This window comes from Heterocephalus glaber, unplaced genomic scaffold (genome assembly GCF_053883595.1).
Source record: "Heterocephalus glaber isolate CG9 unplaced genomic scaffold, H.glaber_assembly_v1.0 deba00001444, whole genome shotgun sequence".
Lineage (NCBI taxonomy): Eukaryota > Metazoa > Chordata > Mammalia > Rodentia > Bathyergidae > Heterocephalus > Heterocephalus glaber.
The window spans coordinates 26,383,784-26,400,871 of NW_028258297.1; the positions used below are offsets into that span (position 1 = coordinate 26,383,784).

The following is a 17,088-nucleotide window of genomic DNA, read 5'->3' on the forward strand; positions in this document are numbered from 1 at the left end:
CTTAGTTTCAAATATTTAATGTGAAACCTAGTAAATGAACTTCAGAAAAATTTGAGTTCTCTATGCCTCGATTTGAACTGTTACACTATGTTAATAGTAATGCCCATTTCAAACAGCTGCTGTGAAAACCAAAATAATTCATGCAAAAACTTGAAATAGTAATCAAGATGCAATGAACAATACCAGGTAGTGTGATTTAAAAGATAAAAAGTAATGTAAGGAATATGTTAGTCTTTTATTGAGAAAGCCCAATTCCCCTCAATACGTTAATCAGAGAATAGACTGTATTAGGGAAAATCCAATCTCTCTGAGCCTAACTGCTAGTGTTGCCACTAGAAATGAATGATGGCTAATTGAACTTTTGTTCCTGACATTAGTCTCATTACACAGCTGTTGTGGTTATGGTTTCTTCTTTTTCTCCTCAACATAGAACTTCACTCATTTTAAAGGCTACACGGAGCCCTTATTTTTAATATGACATTCTCAGGGCACAGGAATATGAAATCTTTGGGGAATGTGCTGGGTATTTTTCATTTGTCCCTTCAGACCCTCTCATGGGAAGCTGAACTCAAATGAGCACATTATGTGGGCAAACTTGGCTTTTGGCTTCCAGTAAATCCAAGCAATGGCAGGCACTGGCAATAAGCAGAAGTAGGATATTTCTCTCCCTGTAGTGCTTGGCAAAGGCTGAATGTTCTATGTCTTAGCCTGTGGGCTCAGGTTGCAAAGTTCTGATACATACACTCCACTTAGTCCTTTAAACCTGAGGCAGATAACAGTTTCTCAGTGCACATTTCACTACCCCCTTTTGTTTCTTTTAATCTTCTCCAAAACTCTCTACGCAGTCCTTTTGGTAAATTCCCTTTGATCTCCCCTTGAGTGTGCCTTTGTTTGTTTCTGAAAATCTGACTGTTACTGGACAGAATCATGATCCACTGAGACACTGAAACAAAAAGAACTTTGCAATTTTGCAGGTCTTGGGGACTTGTAGGCAATACATTACTGAGACATTACTTTTAGTTATAAAGAAAAAATGGCCCAAAGATGATGATGTTCAATGGGTCAAATTTCTCAGTACCAAGGCTGCAGTCACAAGATGTGACAGAAATGGTCATCTGCCCACTAAATAATTCATACCTCTAGAGAGAAGTTGAAGCTTGCTGCTCAAGCAAAAACTACATTTTTCAAGTCCAACCTTCATATCCATATGTGAACATACCCATGGTAGATTTGATTGTGATACATTTTACTTCTAGATTTTAGCTTTCAAGTAGCAAGTATTCATTTTGTACATGTACCCACTCCCCATGAGGAATATAATCATTATTGTACTGCAAACATGTGTTAATAAAAAAATTTAAATGGAGAGGAAAAAATAAAATAAAATTCTTTGGTTGCAAAAAAAGCAAGTATGGATTCCCCACTTTCTCCTTCCTTTTCCAGTGGATAGTAGAGATTTCCAATGTCTCCAAGATAGAAGGTCAGATCCCCTTTGGAGGAAAACTACCCACCAACCAAGATTACTGGAACTAAAATGTTTTGTGGGTGAGAAATAAATGTTTATAGTGTGAACTGATATTTTTAGGTTTACTTTTTACAGAACTTAGCATGCTAATTAATATAGAACATACAAATTTATTTCAGTATTAGAATCCCTTCCTAGCTTTCTTGTTTAATGATACAAAGTGGTCAACACTGTAGTTTGCCCAAGATGAGCTACCGCATATCCTCTATCTAAGATAGGCTTCAGGTCCTTTGCCAATAGACGTGCCCTCTCTGCACTTGTGTTCTTTTCATTTTAATGCTAATCCAGTGCTACAGCCTTCAAATCTGCTACAATTTAGAAACAAAAGCAATAAGATGTTTTATCATTGGCCATTTTGAGTTCAGTGCCTTCTCATTTCCTCCTTTATCAAATTGTGCTTTGGTTTGAACTTTAAAAACTTCCACTTTCTAGAAGAAATGCACCTGTATGCTCATTAAACCATATGTATTTTCCCACTACTGTGAAAAAGCAGCCAATTTCGGTTCTTTCACCAACGTGCTCAACTTCCTCAACCTGTATCAACCTCCTGCATCATCTTCTTTATCTATCAAAGCATCTTAGTCATGCATGAGGAAGAAATATACACCTCTCTTCAGTGGGATAATCAAACATCACATTCTTCTCAGAAATGTCTTTCTTCCACCAAAATTTCAGGTAACCAGGTTTAATTATTAGTTTATGTTCTGCTTCTTGTTCTACTAGGAGTCCAGGATGTTCCTTCTATTCTGAGATAACCTACTTAAAATATTGCAATATACCTGCCTGATACACTAAATAAAATAAAGTGGAGGAATAAGTAAGGATGAAGAAGAAAAAGAATGCTGAATTCAACAAATATGTGCCTCACTTTCTTTATGCCCCAAAGGCAATTCCTAGATTGAAAAGTAAATGAAGGAAAGCATATAATTTAATTATTTTACTTCTTACAAAGAATCTCTGTAAATCTTCTGATAAGTACTAAAAAATGAAGAAAAAACATGTTAAAAATGCAAAATCTCATTGCTCTAGAGCTGTCTTCTATAGTGATCTGTTATGTCTGCACTATATAATATCCATATTTATTTGTATTTTGTTGGTGTAACAAATCACTAGAGACTACAACTTTATTATTTTATAAAACTCCAGAATTTAGAAGTTGTACATACTTTCCCTCACTCACTTTCATTCTTCTTATTGCATTTTTAGGAATATGGTGTACTCTGATGGTGATTTCCTGTATTTTCTGTGTGGGCTTATTAACTACATCTATTTTCCTGGGAATCAAGGGTAAGTATAAAACCACATCTTCAAAATAATTACATATATGTGTTATGAACTACATATAGCTGTATATGTACTTATATCTGTATCAATGTACATATAAAACTTCAGAATTTATAAGTAGATGAAAAATCAATTAAGAACTATCTGAGTACATACAAATAATATAAAATAATTTAAATTATAAATAGAAATTTAATTATAAATATAGAAATTTAATTATAAATAATATATTATATATAATTATTAATTATATCACATATAAATTTAATTATAAATAATTTAATTATAAATTTAAATTATCCTAATTTAAATTATAGGATATTTATTTGATTTAACTTTGAGGACTTGATAACTTTCTATAATCGATTACATGTTTTTTAACTTAAATCTAACATCACAGGTCATAGGACTTTTTGGGAAAAGCAATGCAAAAAATTTTCTCTCTTACTTTCTTTCTCTTTCTTCTTTCTATCTTTCCTGCAAACTTAGGGCTTTATGCATGCGAAGCAAGTGCTTTATCACTCAGCTACATCCTTGACCCCATTAATTTTGTTCTGATTCAATTTGTAAGTCATGTCAACAAGCCAAAGCATGTCTCAGAATATGCTCTTCTGTTTTTAATATATGTTTTTTTCAAACTTGACTTTTTGGGGTTACCTTAATATGTTTCATTTTCCATTAGGTTAAAATTTAAATGTTTAAAGCAATCCTGAGAGATTTATTTGGGCCATATTTACAACACTGCTTTATTCCATTCAGTACAAATTGTACACAAGTGAAATTTAATAGTCATAGAGCTTTAGATTCCAGAGAAAGAACTAAGAACTCTTAATGTCATTCATACTAGCACTCAGAAAATATACTTAGCAATATAGTGTTTTGAGACAGGTTTTCACTCTACCCTTTTTTTTTTTTTTTTTTTTTGGTACTGGGGATCAAACTCAGGACCTTGCACTTGTGAGACAGGCGGCGGAACCACTGAGCTAAATCCCGGGCCCACTTAGCAATATAGTGATGAAGGTTATTGTTTTTATAATTTCTCTTTCTTGGCAAATCATTTACCTGGCGGGCATCTGTCTGCTATAGAGGAAGCTCTATGAGCTCTGGGGATGAGGAAGGGAAAGGTTCACTTGTTTTCACTAAGCAAAGAAGCCAGTTCCTACACATGTGAAGTTGGGAGATTTGTTTTCCTCCGTGTTCTCAGGAAAACGTCTTAAGAACTGCTAAGACCTCAGTCTGTAATTGTTACCTTGTCTGCCTCCTCGAGTGAAATTTCACAGCCCAAAATGGATATTAGAACTTCCTCGAATCATTGCTTCTCTACTCTCCATTTTAAAAAATATTTTAAGCAAATTCTAGTCCATTTTTAGAGATGTTCATGGATTGAATATATATTTATGACACTGAAAAAATGAATTCAAAAAGAATTAATAGATAAGTTAATTAGCTTCTGATAATCCAAAATATTCTGTAAAATCTGGGGACTTTTAACAAAATATTGCTGAGCTCTTTTGTGACTCTACAGTGTAAAAGTCCATATTGATCTCATATTGCATTTATCAAAGGTTATTGTTTAAATATTATTTCTATCTAATGAACTTTGGTATTCATTATATACATTAATAAAATAAATGAAATTTGAATTATGAAAACCATTTTCCATTAAAAACAAAATTAACCAATACATGTTAAGCATGTTTATAAAAATACATTGTTGCTTTTCCATGTCCTTAATAATGCTTGTTGTGTAGTACAGACATAACTTTATTTTTTTCTGTGTGTCTACATGAAATGTGTTTAGGTAAACTATAATAATCATGTTCCTAAGAAACACTGAGTTATCTTAAAGGATATTAATTTTGTTCTAGCAACACCATTTTTGGAAATCTCTACTCTAGAAAAACCTATGCATTGAGAAAAAACAAAAAAGGATTGGAAAAAAAGAAATAGTAGCATAGGTACGAAACCATTTAAAGGATTAGTTGTACCCCACACAATAGGTTACTATTTAAAAAAGAGGATAGAAGCAGCTCTCTGTACATGGGCATAGAAATATCTTTATGGTAACTTAAGTGACAAAAAAGTGACAGACATTCAAAATAATATATCCATAACATCATAGTTTGGATAGTTTGATTTAAAAAGAATATTTACTTGAATTTATACAAAATAGTAATTTATTTATAAGAAATAAATTAAAGTGGCACAGGAAGAACAAATTAGATGACAATGATGAAAATAAATTAATTCAGTGTTTACTTGTGTTGTAATTTTTAAATGTTTCAATCCCATAGATGTAGGATTAAAATATTTTTATCTCCCAAAATAAAAATTGTACAGAAAGAAATGATACTTTGATGAAGATAAAGAAAAGCTAACTGGAAAATAGTGTACTTTCTAGAAAATTCTTACAAATGGAAGTTTTGCTTTCTTTTGTTTTAACTTAATAGTTATAGATGTTAATAGCTCTAAATGTGTAACATAGAAATGTAAAATTATTTTTTCTTTGGCTTTTGTCCAAATGTTGTAGCTTTTAATTTTGTTGTTGTTGCTATTATCAACATTTTGATGTCTATTTTTTCTCATACATGTTTAGCAGTAATGACTTTTTTTGAAGCAAGACCAGTTACTGTAAAAAAACAGTTGTGTTAAGCAAAAGGTAGCTCACTCTCTTCAAATATTCTGCTAAATAAGTAATTGCTTTTCTCTGCTGATTATAGATTCCGTAATAGCCAGTAGGTCTTGAGATATTAAAATCACATTTAATTTTAATAGGTATTCCATTTAAATCATATTCTATTTTAATAATGTATTTTTACTATTAAGTAATTATAAATATTTGAGGAGATAGATATACTTACCTTGATTTAAATATATATATATTTCACAGTAACTCATAAATACATTCAATCTTTATGCTGCTAATTAAAAATCAAACTAGACATAAAAAAGAAAGAATATGATATTATGCTTTATACTTCGTTAGTCTTTTCTCTTTGTAATTAGCATTTTCTGTCAAAAATTACTATTCCCCTTTTCCTCAAGTTGTATATATTTACTAACATTCTATTTACTATGCATATCATTATGGTATGTTTTAAAAGTAGACATATGAAGAAAAAATGCTACACTCAATGTTTTTCATAAAAACTTCCATTGTACAAAAAATATCAAAATTTGTATTTAAATTATACATTTATATATAAGTAATTTCTATATACTTTTTTTTTTACAAAATTGGGACCTATTTCAGACAAAAAATAGTGAATGAAAATCTTTCTGTTTAAGAATTGTTATATGTAGTATGAAAATGGAATTTATATATGTGGTAATAGAAGGAACTGGTAAAGTTAATTAATAGAAGAATATAATGCATTAATTTAAAGAAATCTTGTAGAATTACTGTAATTGAAATTGGATGTGGTTAATGAAATATTTTCCTATAAAATAGTAGACTGAAAAGTCATTTGTAGAAAAAAATACTTTTCTAAAAACTATATGTAAAATAGATGTACATATGAATATATTTACTAAACATATATAAAAAAGGGATTTCAATGGATTTTAAATAAGTAATAATGATAAATATAGTGGTATGTTGGTTCATGAACACTTCTGTTTGCGAACTATTTAGTTCCCAAATTTCCCCCAAATTTTGTGTTTGGCAAAATTTTGTTCTGTTTACAAACTCTGCATCAAGTGATAAATACAAGCACAGCCATCTTTTCTGCACAAACACAAACGTGGCCATCTTTTCCAAAATCGTGGAACAAAATAAGTTCATGAACCAAGGTACCACTGCACATGCATGACAATTTTCAAGTTAACTAGACTTAACTTGTACCTTTCTCATTATTTTGCCTTTCTGATTCTTCTATTATATTACTTATGCTATTTTTTCCAAAAAAATTCTTAGTGGACACAGTGTTGCATTCCTGTAATCCCATCTATTTGGGAGGCTGAGCAGAAGTACTGCAAGTTGGAGGCCAACCTGGCCAATTCAGCCAGACTTTGTCTCAAAATAAAACAAAATAGGCTGGGAATGTAGCTTAGTGGTAAAGCGCTTGCCTAGTACATGTGAGGCAAAGCCCCTACACTAATAAAAGAAAAAACTCTATAATGTAAAATATGTTCTAAAACATCAGGGATTTTTGCATGTATTTTACTGTCCATTTCATTTCCACTTTTCTAATTCATCCATTAGATACAAGGTAGAGTATCATAAAATAATATGTCTGTTATGTTTCTACAGGCAATTACATTGTTTAATCTTCTACCTTATTGCAAATTAGTTACGACTTCATCACCAATATAGGTGAAATATTTTGCTTCCCATTTAGGATGAAATTCAAAAGAGAAGTGTTATTTCCCTGTCTCCAGTTTTGTCAGTTTCATGCAGAACCAGCATACAGAGAGTAAAAATGAAAGCAACCATAATTTCTTTTAAAAAACCTAACCTAAAAAATGTTAAATCAAAATTTAAAATTTTTAAACTATATTTAAAGTTTCTAAAAGGAAGATTATTATATTTTAGTCTCTAAATATACAATACTAGTAACAGGATGAGATAAATAATATGATTTTCCTACTCTGGATAGTTCTGAACCTTTCTAAGAAGCAAAAAAACAATCCCATCAGCTGACAAACTCTAGACAAGCAAGGCATCCCCACTTGCTTAGAACCTCTACTCACGGTTCTGAGTCAATCAGAATAGATGGTAAAGTAATTCAACGTTCTACTATGTATGCTGACATGCCCAGAAGGTGAGAAGGAGCAAAGTACTGATACAAATTGTTTTCTTCTACATGTAAATTATATTCTTCCCTTTCATGATGATACTAAATGTCTCTACAAAAGTATAATCTTACATACAAAGCATTTTCTAAAAACGACTCAGAAAATATTGGATCTATGTAAAATAAACTATCACAAAGCCAAAAACAAAATCAAAAAAATCCTGGGAAAATGTGACTGGTTCACTTCATACAAAAATCTACCTTCACGGTATTCAAGTCTATCAACAGTATCAAATGACAGAGTTGGTTGATAAAGGAGGCTCATAGAACTCAAAATGACAGCCCTTACAAATCTAGTTTACAAGATAAGGATGTAATTTAACAACAGCATTTAATAAAGACACTATCTGGCAAAGTCCGGCTCAGTAGCAGGGGTCTGTGCCTTTCTTCTCTGCCCTGGCAGGACACGTTCTGTCTTGGATTGGGAATCACTGGCAAGTACATAGGATATCATGATACCACAGCACCCCAAATGGAGTATCACTGGGGATTTTTATATTTTTCTCACCAGAATCAAAATTTTGCTAAGGCAAGGTAACCTGCCTTGGCAGCAGAATTCTCTGAGGGTCTTATTATTACCAGGGACAAATCTTCTATCATATTGTCACCAAGAAACAATGCTGACAAGCTGGTATAATCCAGCCCCTAATTTCTTATAAAATGACACTGTTAACCCGAGTGTCTTATGTCTTGTCTGGAAGTTAGGGCCATGTGGAATTCCAGAAAGACTGCTTGAGCTGATTCTAGTCTGGTTGAAATTAATTCTCATAACATAATACAACAATAAGCCAAAGACTAGAAGCTCAATGGTGAGAAATTGTGAAAGATATAATCATATACTTCATAACAAAAAAAACCACATCTGACTCAATATGTGAAAAGAATTTCAGTCTCAAACAAAAAGGTAACCATGGATTCAGATGATACTGAGCCAATGTGCAATAGTATATTTAGAGGGCAATTTGGAAATACGTAACGCAATTTAAATGCATACTTGAAATACCAACTCGTCTTAAAATTATACTTACACATGTGTAAAACATGTAAAGACTAAGATTCTTTATGCAGTCAGTTTTGAAATACAAAAAGATTACACATAACCCATAGGCAATAGAAAAGTTTGTAGAAAATCATGATACATCCATACAGTGGAATCCTATATGGTTATAGTGAAAGAATGAGAGAAAGCCCTGAATGTATTGATATGAAACTAACCAAAATATATTGTAAGTAATAAAAGGTTCAGCGCTACATAAACACACTGTCTGCGTAAAGGGTGTAAATGGAAGAGAGAGAACTTTATATTCATTGGTTTGTAAAACTGAAATTACCTTTGGAAAAAAATTTTAGAAATTGGTAAACCTCTCTGCTCTGGGGGAAAGAAACTGGGTGAATAAAGAAACAGGAATGGTGGGGGCTTTTTGCTCTGCATTGTTTGTAGCACTTGATTCTTAGTATAAATTTTAAATAAAACCCTAAATAATGCAAATTCAGGTCTCAAAGGTAATCAGTAGTAGCCAGGGATTTAGCTCAGTGGTTCCGCTGCCTGCCTCGAAAGCACAAGGCCCCGAGTTCGATCCCTGGTACCAAAAAAAAAAAAAAAACGAAGATAATCAGTAATCTTTTCCTTAGTCTGTGTTGAAAGATTACTTTGTTCTGAGATTCCAGCCTTTTCTTAAGAAGAGTGTTACTGTCTTTAGTGTTTCAGGCCACCACTACCATAATGAAGCAAGAAGAAAAACTCATCCAGTGGGATAGAGAACTGTTGAACTGCACACAGTGGGAGAAAAAATATACCCTGCAGAGGAAATATTACCAGACCTTACTGCAAAACGTTTTCAGTTCAGGTAATTAATATAATATCAGTTTTCACCATGGAGATCTGAACACATGCACCAATTCCTCAAAAGAAACAAACACCACATGTTTTGTTCGCTGAATAAATTTTAGTCAGGGTTTGGTAGTAGGGAGACATAGTGCGATCACTCTTCAGTCTTTCTCATATTTTTAAATAGTGTATGAAAAACACTGAAGTTCCAAAAAATAAAGCTAAACAAAATGTAATGTAAAATGCCAAGGTGAAATGTGTTAAGTAAAATTTTAAAAGTAACCTTTTATTTTATCCAGTCACTCAAATTATAAGTGTATCTTTAATTCTAGCTCTGAGTATATTTAATTTAGTTATTACTTTAGATTCAAATTTAGATAAAGATTAGAGCAGAAAGATGATTGTGAAAGGATAAAATTACAACCACATGCAATATTCAGCTCTTTTAAAAACGTCTATAAAGGGCCAGGGATTTAGCTCAGTGGCACTGAGCTTGCCTCGTAAGTGCAAGGTCCTGAGTTCAATACCCAGTACCAAAAAAAAAAACCTCTGAAAAACCTCTGTAAAGCTGGAATTCTAAGGTTAGAATTCCCCAGTTTTATCTTTTATACTTTAAACATAAAATAGTATTTCAAACTGTTGCATTGTTTGTCAAGTATTCCATGGCTACTTAATGAGCATTTAATAATGCTCACACATCTGATTTAGAGAATTAAAATCCCTGTAATGATCATTTAAATAATGTAGCTGCCAATGAGAGATGCAAAAGATCTACCATAGTTACTTCTAATTGAAAATTATTCAAGTACTTGTTCTAAGAATCACTGTGTGCTCAATGGTGCTTAGAAGGTATACAGGCTGTTGCAAGCATGAGTCAGGCCCTTCTCAGAGCCCCCAACCTTGAATCCCAAGACAGTACCCATTTTGGGGACCTATGAATCCAACGCGTTCTCCACCCCTTCAAATACCATTCTCAATGCTATCTAGGTTATAACTTTCACAATGTTTGGGAACTGATTAGCATGGATTCCAACCAAGGAATACTGAAGAGCCTTAAAGAACTCAACATCTGGGCAACGGAAACTACAAATGAACTACCTCACCCTAAATAGAAGGCCACTTTCTAAAAGCTATAGCTCTGGAACTTTCAGTATCTTTCCCTCCATGAATTGTGTCACCATCTGTTAGTCAGATCTTGTTCGTTTGTTGTCTTTTGTGTCATTAGCCTTCTTTCTTTTGTGAGTACATTTTATTTTAAAACAAGGTCCTTAAAACTTATTAAATATTAATACATCTTAATTTTATCAAAGTCCAAAATAAGCACATTGTTCACTTTTTAAATTATTTATTCTTTATTAAAACATGTTTGTAATACATGTTGACATTTATCATGGGGAGTTGGTATATGTACATAACACATCTTAATTCCTTTTTGGTCCCCTTTCCCGTCATCTCTTTCTGCTCCAACTCTTAGTCCTCTTCACATTTGCAAAAGCTCTATTTTTATTTGTTTTAGTTCTTTTATTTTTCCCATTCTCTTTTCTTCACCCACTTCACCTCCTCCTCCATCCACTTCTTGTTTCCCTTCCCATTTGTAAAAGATCTCCTTACTTCCTATTATCTTTTATTTTGCTCTTTATTTATATGTTGGGTTTCTTATATAGGAAAAACCACACAATATTTAAGCTTGTGTTTTTACTTAATAATATGGACTCAAAGTGCATCCATTTACCTAAGAATGCCTCTAGCTTATCTTTATTTGTGGCAGAGTAATACTCCATTGGGTATAATTACCACATTTTCTTTTTTCATTCATCTGTTAATAGGCCATTTTCAAAATTTAATTTTTATAAATTGTATTGGTATAAACATTATATCCATGTAGCCCCATAAAATGATGATATTAATTCTTTTAGGAAGATACCTAGAAGGGGAAAAGCTGGCTCAAATGGAATTTCTAGTTTTAGTTTTGCAGGGATTCTTACAATATGTGGCTTACTATTCAACCCACCTAATGGTTTAGTACATTTCCAGCTAAACTGGGGCGGTAAGACTAACAGGCATGAAACAGTAAGAAAAAAAGAAAGGACTTTAAATAATGTGAATTCAAAGAAAGGAAAGATGGATAAAAGTTGAAATCTCAGGTCAATTTTTTTTTTATAAAAGACGAAGAATTTGAATAAACACACCTCCAAATCAATTCTAACTTGAACCAACTCTTTGAGAGCTATGGCAGGTAAGAATTATTATATAGTTCACATTGTATTCACCCTCAGAGAAGCTGGAATTGATAAGTACTGTACTATGGGGAGCATGAGTTTATTGTTAGAGTGTTGAGCATGGTTATTCTGGGGAGATATACTACTAATATTTTACAAGGATGATAATAAAGTAAAATATTTATGTTCAAAGCCCATAACTGTGGCCCTTGTCCACAAAACTGGATTCAGAATGGCAAAAGTTGTTACCATGTTTTTAAAATCTGGAAAACTTGGGATTCTGGTAAAGAGAATTGTTTGAAGGAAGGCTCCAGGCTTCTGCAAATAGACAGCAAAGAAGAAATGGTAAGTGCTGCTTTATGTCTTTTTCTGAAAATACCATGTTTCTTGTTTTTGGTACTCGGGATTGAACTCAGGACCTTGTGCTTGCAAGGCAGGTGGCAGAACCACTGAGCTAAATCCTCGGCAATACCATATTTCTTATTAGAAGAAAGCATAAATTCTCATAAGATAGAATTCCTTATTATTCTACAATAGTAGCATATTTACTAAAATAAAGATTTAGAGGATACAAGATAAAAAGAATGGTTTATTTTCCATTTAGTGGGAGAAACAAAAACAGCTCAGGTTTCCAGAAATCAAGAATATGTTGGGTCTATGTGCTAAAAAGGGAGAGGGAGTCAGAGGAATATTATTCTATGACACTCTAATCTACCTCAAGCTATACCACGTGATAATTGTATGACTTTCAATTTTGTAAGCAAATACAATAATTTATAATAATTATAATCAGGAAGGAAAAACAAATATAAATGTTTATAGTTAAATTTCCCCGGTAATCTCCTAAACTATTTCCCATATTGAAGTACCCCGGGAAAGAGTGATATTTGAGGTGTGGGATGTTTTTACTTCTGATAATGAAAGAACAGTACAATTTACCTCCTTTTCATACATATTATCTGTTGGACTCTGGATCCCTCTGGATCTCTCTGGATCTGTTAAAAACTATTTTAATACCAGAATCCTGTTTTTCCCATCGTCGTTAATACCACATTGATCCTATTGCAATAGAAAACAGTCTATAAAATATATCCCCACTTTTTTAATATCATCTCTTTCTCCGGCATTCAAGTTCACATTAATTTCTGGCTAGCAAAATTTCAGGCATTATATTTCAGAGTAGTCTTGCTTATTGTTTCTTTCAGTTCACAATTCAGGGTTTGTTTCTTACAGGACTTTGTCAGCGGCAGTTTGCAGAAGGTCAAAGCCAGCTATGAGTACTGGGTAGGAGCTTCTCAGGATGGACCCCATGGACCATGGCTTTGGCAGGATGGCTCCACTCCTCCTCCTGACCTGTAAGTCTCTAAGGGAGTTGTTACAAGGAAAACCAGAAAAATTAGAGAATTCAAAAGTTTATTTTATTATCTACCTTGGATTTCCTCTGGGAGATATATCAACATGAAAATTTTTCAGGCTCCTATCTGGAATCAATGCTAATATAACAGAAAGAGAGCCTCATGGCTTCTAAATCTCCTCAACCCTCTCTTACTGTTACACTCTAGAAAATTGTGAGTGTCTGAGTGAACAATATAATGTAATTATGAAGTGCATATACTTTGTATCATCTAATGCTTAGAGGCTACTAAGACAAAGAGATTGTAACAATTATTAAATTTCCATACTAAGCTTTTCAGTGAAAACTAAAGAGACTAGTGAGCACAATCAAATGAATTAAGAGTCGAGAGAGATTTTTATCTATATATCTATCATATACATCTCTCTTGCTTGCATTATAAGCTACTTGTTCTACTAACGTATTTCTTATTGAGACAAATAACTATTATTAAATAAAGAAGATAAAATCATAGTAAGGTGCCATATTAAAAAAACAAACAAACAAGAATCATCTCTCAGGAGTCTCCTTCAAGGACATCACTGTCCCCTCGACTCTAACCTCAGATACTCTGACTTGCTTTTCCAGGTTCCCAATATCGAGACCCCCATCAGTTAGCCAGGTCTGCAGATACCTCAGAGATAATTCCCTTTTCTCTGCTAATTGTACCAATTGGAAATACTTCATCTGTGAGAAGGATGCATTGAGAGCCTCCATCTGAAAGCAGTTGTTCAAAGTGACCCTTCGTTTGCATTGGTACCTGGAACAAGCACTTGGAAAACCTGCCACAAAGAAATCAAATATCAAATAAAGAAGAAAACTACTATTAGTAAGAGCTATGAAGCCAGCTTTCTGGGACTCAAAACAAGTCTTTGTATTTATACTTGGTAATATTTGTTAATACTTGCCAGATTTCAATGGACAGTGTTCAAATTGCCAAGAATAAAATTGATTTAGAGTTACAAAGAACCAATCCTGCTACACCAAGAACCATGTAAAGAAAATAGCTAATTTCTCTCTCTTTTTAAAGTCTAGAATAACTATGAACACCACAAAGAAATCTATATGTCACTGGGGGAGGTGGTGCATTTATAGCTGGCTGATTTTTAAAAATAAATAAGTAAATAAAGTTGGCCTTCTAAACTTAATGTCTGCCAGATCGTTCTGTGTATGTTCTAAACTTCAGAGCATTTTATTATTAAACTAACAGAATGAGAGGCCAGAGATAGGGATTTCCAAATGGCAAAGAAGATTTCTGCCTGCAGTTTCTGACTGTACTCTGTTCAGAGTCCAACTTCTAAAACGTCGTAGAAGTGGAAAAGCTAGCTGGGATGCTGCTACCAGCGTGTCCTGCAGTAGAGGACAGCTGTGAGCTTCCTCCCCTTACTGACCACCCCTACCACTTGCAAATCAAAGGGTTCAGAGGCTGCACTCCCAGAGTTAAGAGTCCAGCACTTTTAGCTGCATTTATCAGTACCCCAATTTCCTCACTGCAAAACAGTAATAGTATCTATTTCAAAATTCGTTTGATTAAATCAAAAGAATATGTAAGCTGCTGAGGTGATGTTTCTCGTAGAGTTGGGCACTACATCAGTGCTTGCAATTGTTATCTGAAGTAAATCACTAATTGTCTCAGCATCGAGCTTGTATATCCCAAGCAAACAAGGATCCCTCCCTATTCCTGTGCACCTTGCAGGGATACCAAGAAGGTAATGTTTTTATGTCAATTGTCAGCAATCTTTTTTAAAGTTAATGAATCCTCCTCAAATAAATCTTTCAACAATCCCTGTTCTTGATCTGTAGGCTCCTTAAAACACAGAGAATCTTCATTGTAAGAGAGAGTTGATATGGAAGTATTTTTATCATCTACATAAAGGAAAAATTCACTAATTAGTGTTGTAGTTTCCAGTATATACCATAAGTAGAGCAACACCTCAGCACATAGAGTCCTCAATAGATATTTGCTAAATTCAATATAATTTTATTTAATCCTTCAGTTATCACAAGAAGTAGCTGAGAACATTTTTTTCTTCCTTAAAATAAAGGCACTACTTATATAAATATAAAACCAAATCCACTAAGGCAGCAGATTATTTAAATGAAACAAAATATCTTCTTGCTTAAATCTTTTTTTACCATAGGTAAAGTCCTGTAAGAATGGGAAGAGGATGTTTTTGTTTTGTTTTTCTTTATTTACCTTATACCTGGAGTTTAAATGGTACTAACAAAACAAATTTCTCTAGTTTTCTGCTGTTCCTTAACAAGTAAAATAGCCCCCCTTGCAAAAACAAAGCAGTGTAAACTGTCTCCTGTCGCAGCTGGCAGCTGGCAGCTAAATATAATAACCTGGAATAAAGGAGGGAACAATAGTCATTTTCAGTGGTAAAGACCGTTTGTCTTTAAGATTCTTCAAAGTATCGTCATAGAGCTATGTTTACAGAAAGGATAGGAAGCATTTACAATTCTGAGAAAAAGGGCAGTGAAACAAAAGGCAAGCAAACATCCTCCATCTGATGTTACCCAGCCAGTATACAGTGGTGTGTTTACAAGGTAGCATTTTATCTACAATGCCGTTGATAGAAACTCCTGTAAATTTCCTCAGCAACAAAGCTGGTTCCACACAGATGGTATGGATAGGACAGTTTTCCCTGCCGATTGCTTTTGTCCCAGGATAGCAACATTTTTTAAAGACAGCACTGAGATAACCGGTTTTATATCCTACCCTTAACTGGATATCTTTGATCCATCTCCTTGAATTTTAAGTGAGCTTTAAAAAAAAGAAAAGAAATGAAAAAGAAACTGTCCCACGTATGTGAAGAGGCTTTGGTGGATAAAAAACACTGGAATAATAATAGGATAATAATATTTATTAGTCTGAAAATCTGTTCGTATAACAAGTCTTGCACAAGAGTCATGTGCACTATAAAAAAATCTTGCACTCTTCTGGCATCCTTCAATACTCCCAAGAATCCTTCTGTGGAGGATTTGATTTCCAAACCTTAAGCCTGCCCCTGAAATAGCCTGCTAAACTCTTGTATGTGGTCCACAGTCTGCTTACATTCCACAAATAAAAGCTTATTACCCATCCCGCACTTCCTGCTGTTACAGGGCTCATGACCTGCTTCCTGTTGATAAGTCCCAGAGCTGGTTTAATATCCTCAGGAAGAGAAAGGGTTCACTGTGTACTCTGGGGAACTCAACTCCACCAGAAAAGACCTTGTTCCTCCCGTGATTTGTCCTGCAATTTCTCCAGAATCATTTACACACAGAAAAATCTACAGGAGAAAGTCTTCCGATGTTGCAAAACCAATTCATGCTTTAACCTTTCTGATCCTCAACTGCAAATTGTTCTCAGCACATCAGATTTTCCATTCATTTTAGGATTATTTCCTATATTTAAAATTTTGAAAAATAGGTGAAGAAAATGCGCCATACCTTTTTCTGTCCCTTTGAAATGTTTGCTCATAATACAATTAATGTTGTGAGTTGTATTGTACAGAAAAGGGAATTAAGGGCAAATATGAAGCTCAAGAAAAGAATGTCTGATAAATGTTATTTTTTTTTCTTCTTGCCATCTGAAATGACATTTTCCTTTCCATCCCAGATTTGCAGCGTGAGTGCTAATGACCATGCCTTCTCCAGGCAACCGAACTCTTCAAAGCAAGGCAGTTAAAAAGCATTTGTCCTTATTCACCCTTTCAGTTTCTCACATCAGAAAAATAATGCAATATTTTAAACACCTGGGTCTGATTCATTTCCCCCAAGAGTATGGTCTCGAGGTGCCTCCATTTACCTAGGAATGTATAATAGAGACTGGAAAATAGGAAGAAAAAGTTTAAATGGGAAGGGGAACAAGAAAAAGAGGAGGAGGGAAAGGAGGGAAGAGAAAAGAAAAAAAGAGAACAGAAGAAAAAAATGGAAACAAAGCTTTTATAAATTAGGGGAAAGAAGTGGGGATTTAGCTCAGTGGTTCCACCACCTGCCTTGCAAGCACAAGGTCCTGAGTTGGATTCCAGGTACCTAAAAAAAAAAAAAAAGGAGAA

At 33.6% G+C, this 17,088-nt stretch overlaps 1 protein-coding gene across 1 annotated transcript; it reads left to right on the forward strand.

Moving 5' to 3' along the window:
- Positions 1 to 2,015: 2,015 nt before the first annotated feature.
- Clec9a (C-type lectin domain containing 9A) lies at positions 2,016 to 14,157 on the forward strand. The gene is made up of 6 exons (XM_013072616.3): positions 2,016 to 2,200; positions 2,732 to 2,812; positions 9,306 to 9,452; positions 11,846 to 11,997; positions 12,886 to 13,007; positions 13,634 to 14,157. The coding sequence occupies exons 1-6, from the start codon at positions 2,110 to 2,112 to the stop codon at positions 13,764 to 13,766; spliced, it is 726 nt and encodes a 241-aa protein (XP_012928070.2). The 5' UTR covers positions 2,016 to 2,109; the 3' UTR covers positions 13,767 to 14,157.
- The last annotated feature ends 2,931 nt before the right edge of the window (positions 14,158 to 17,088 follow it).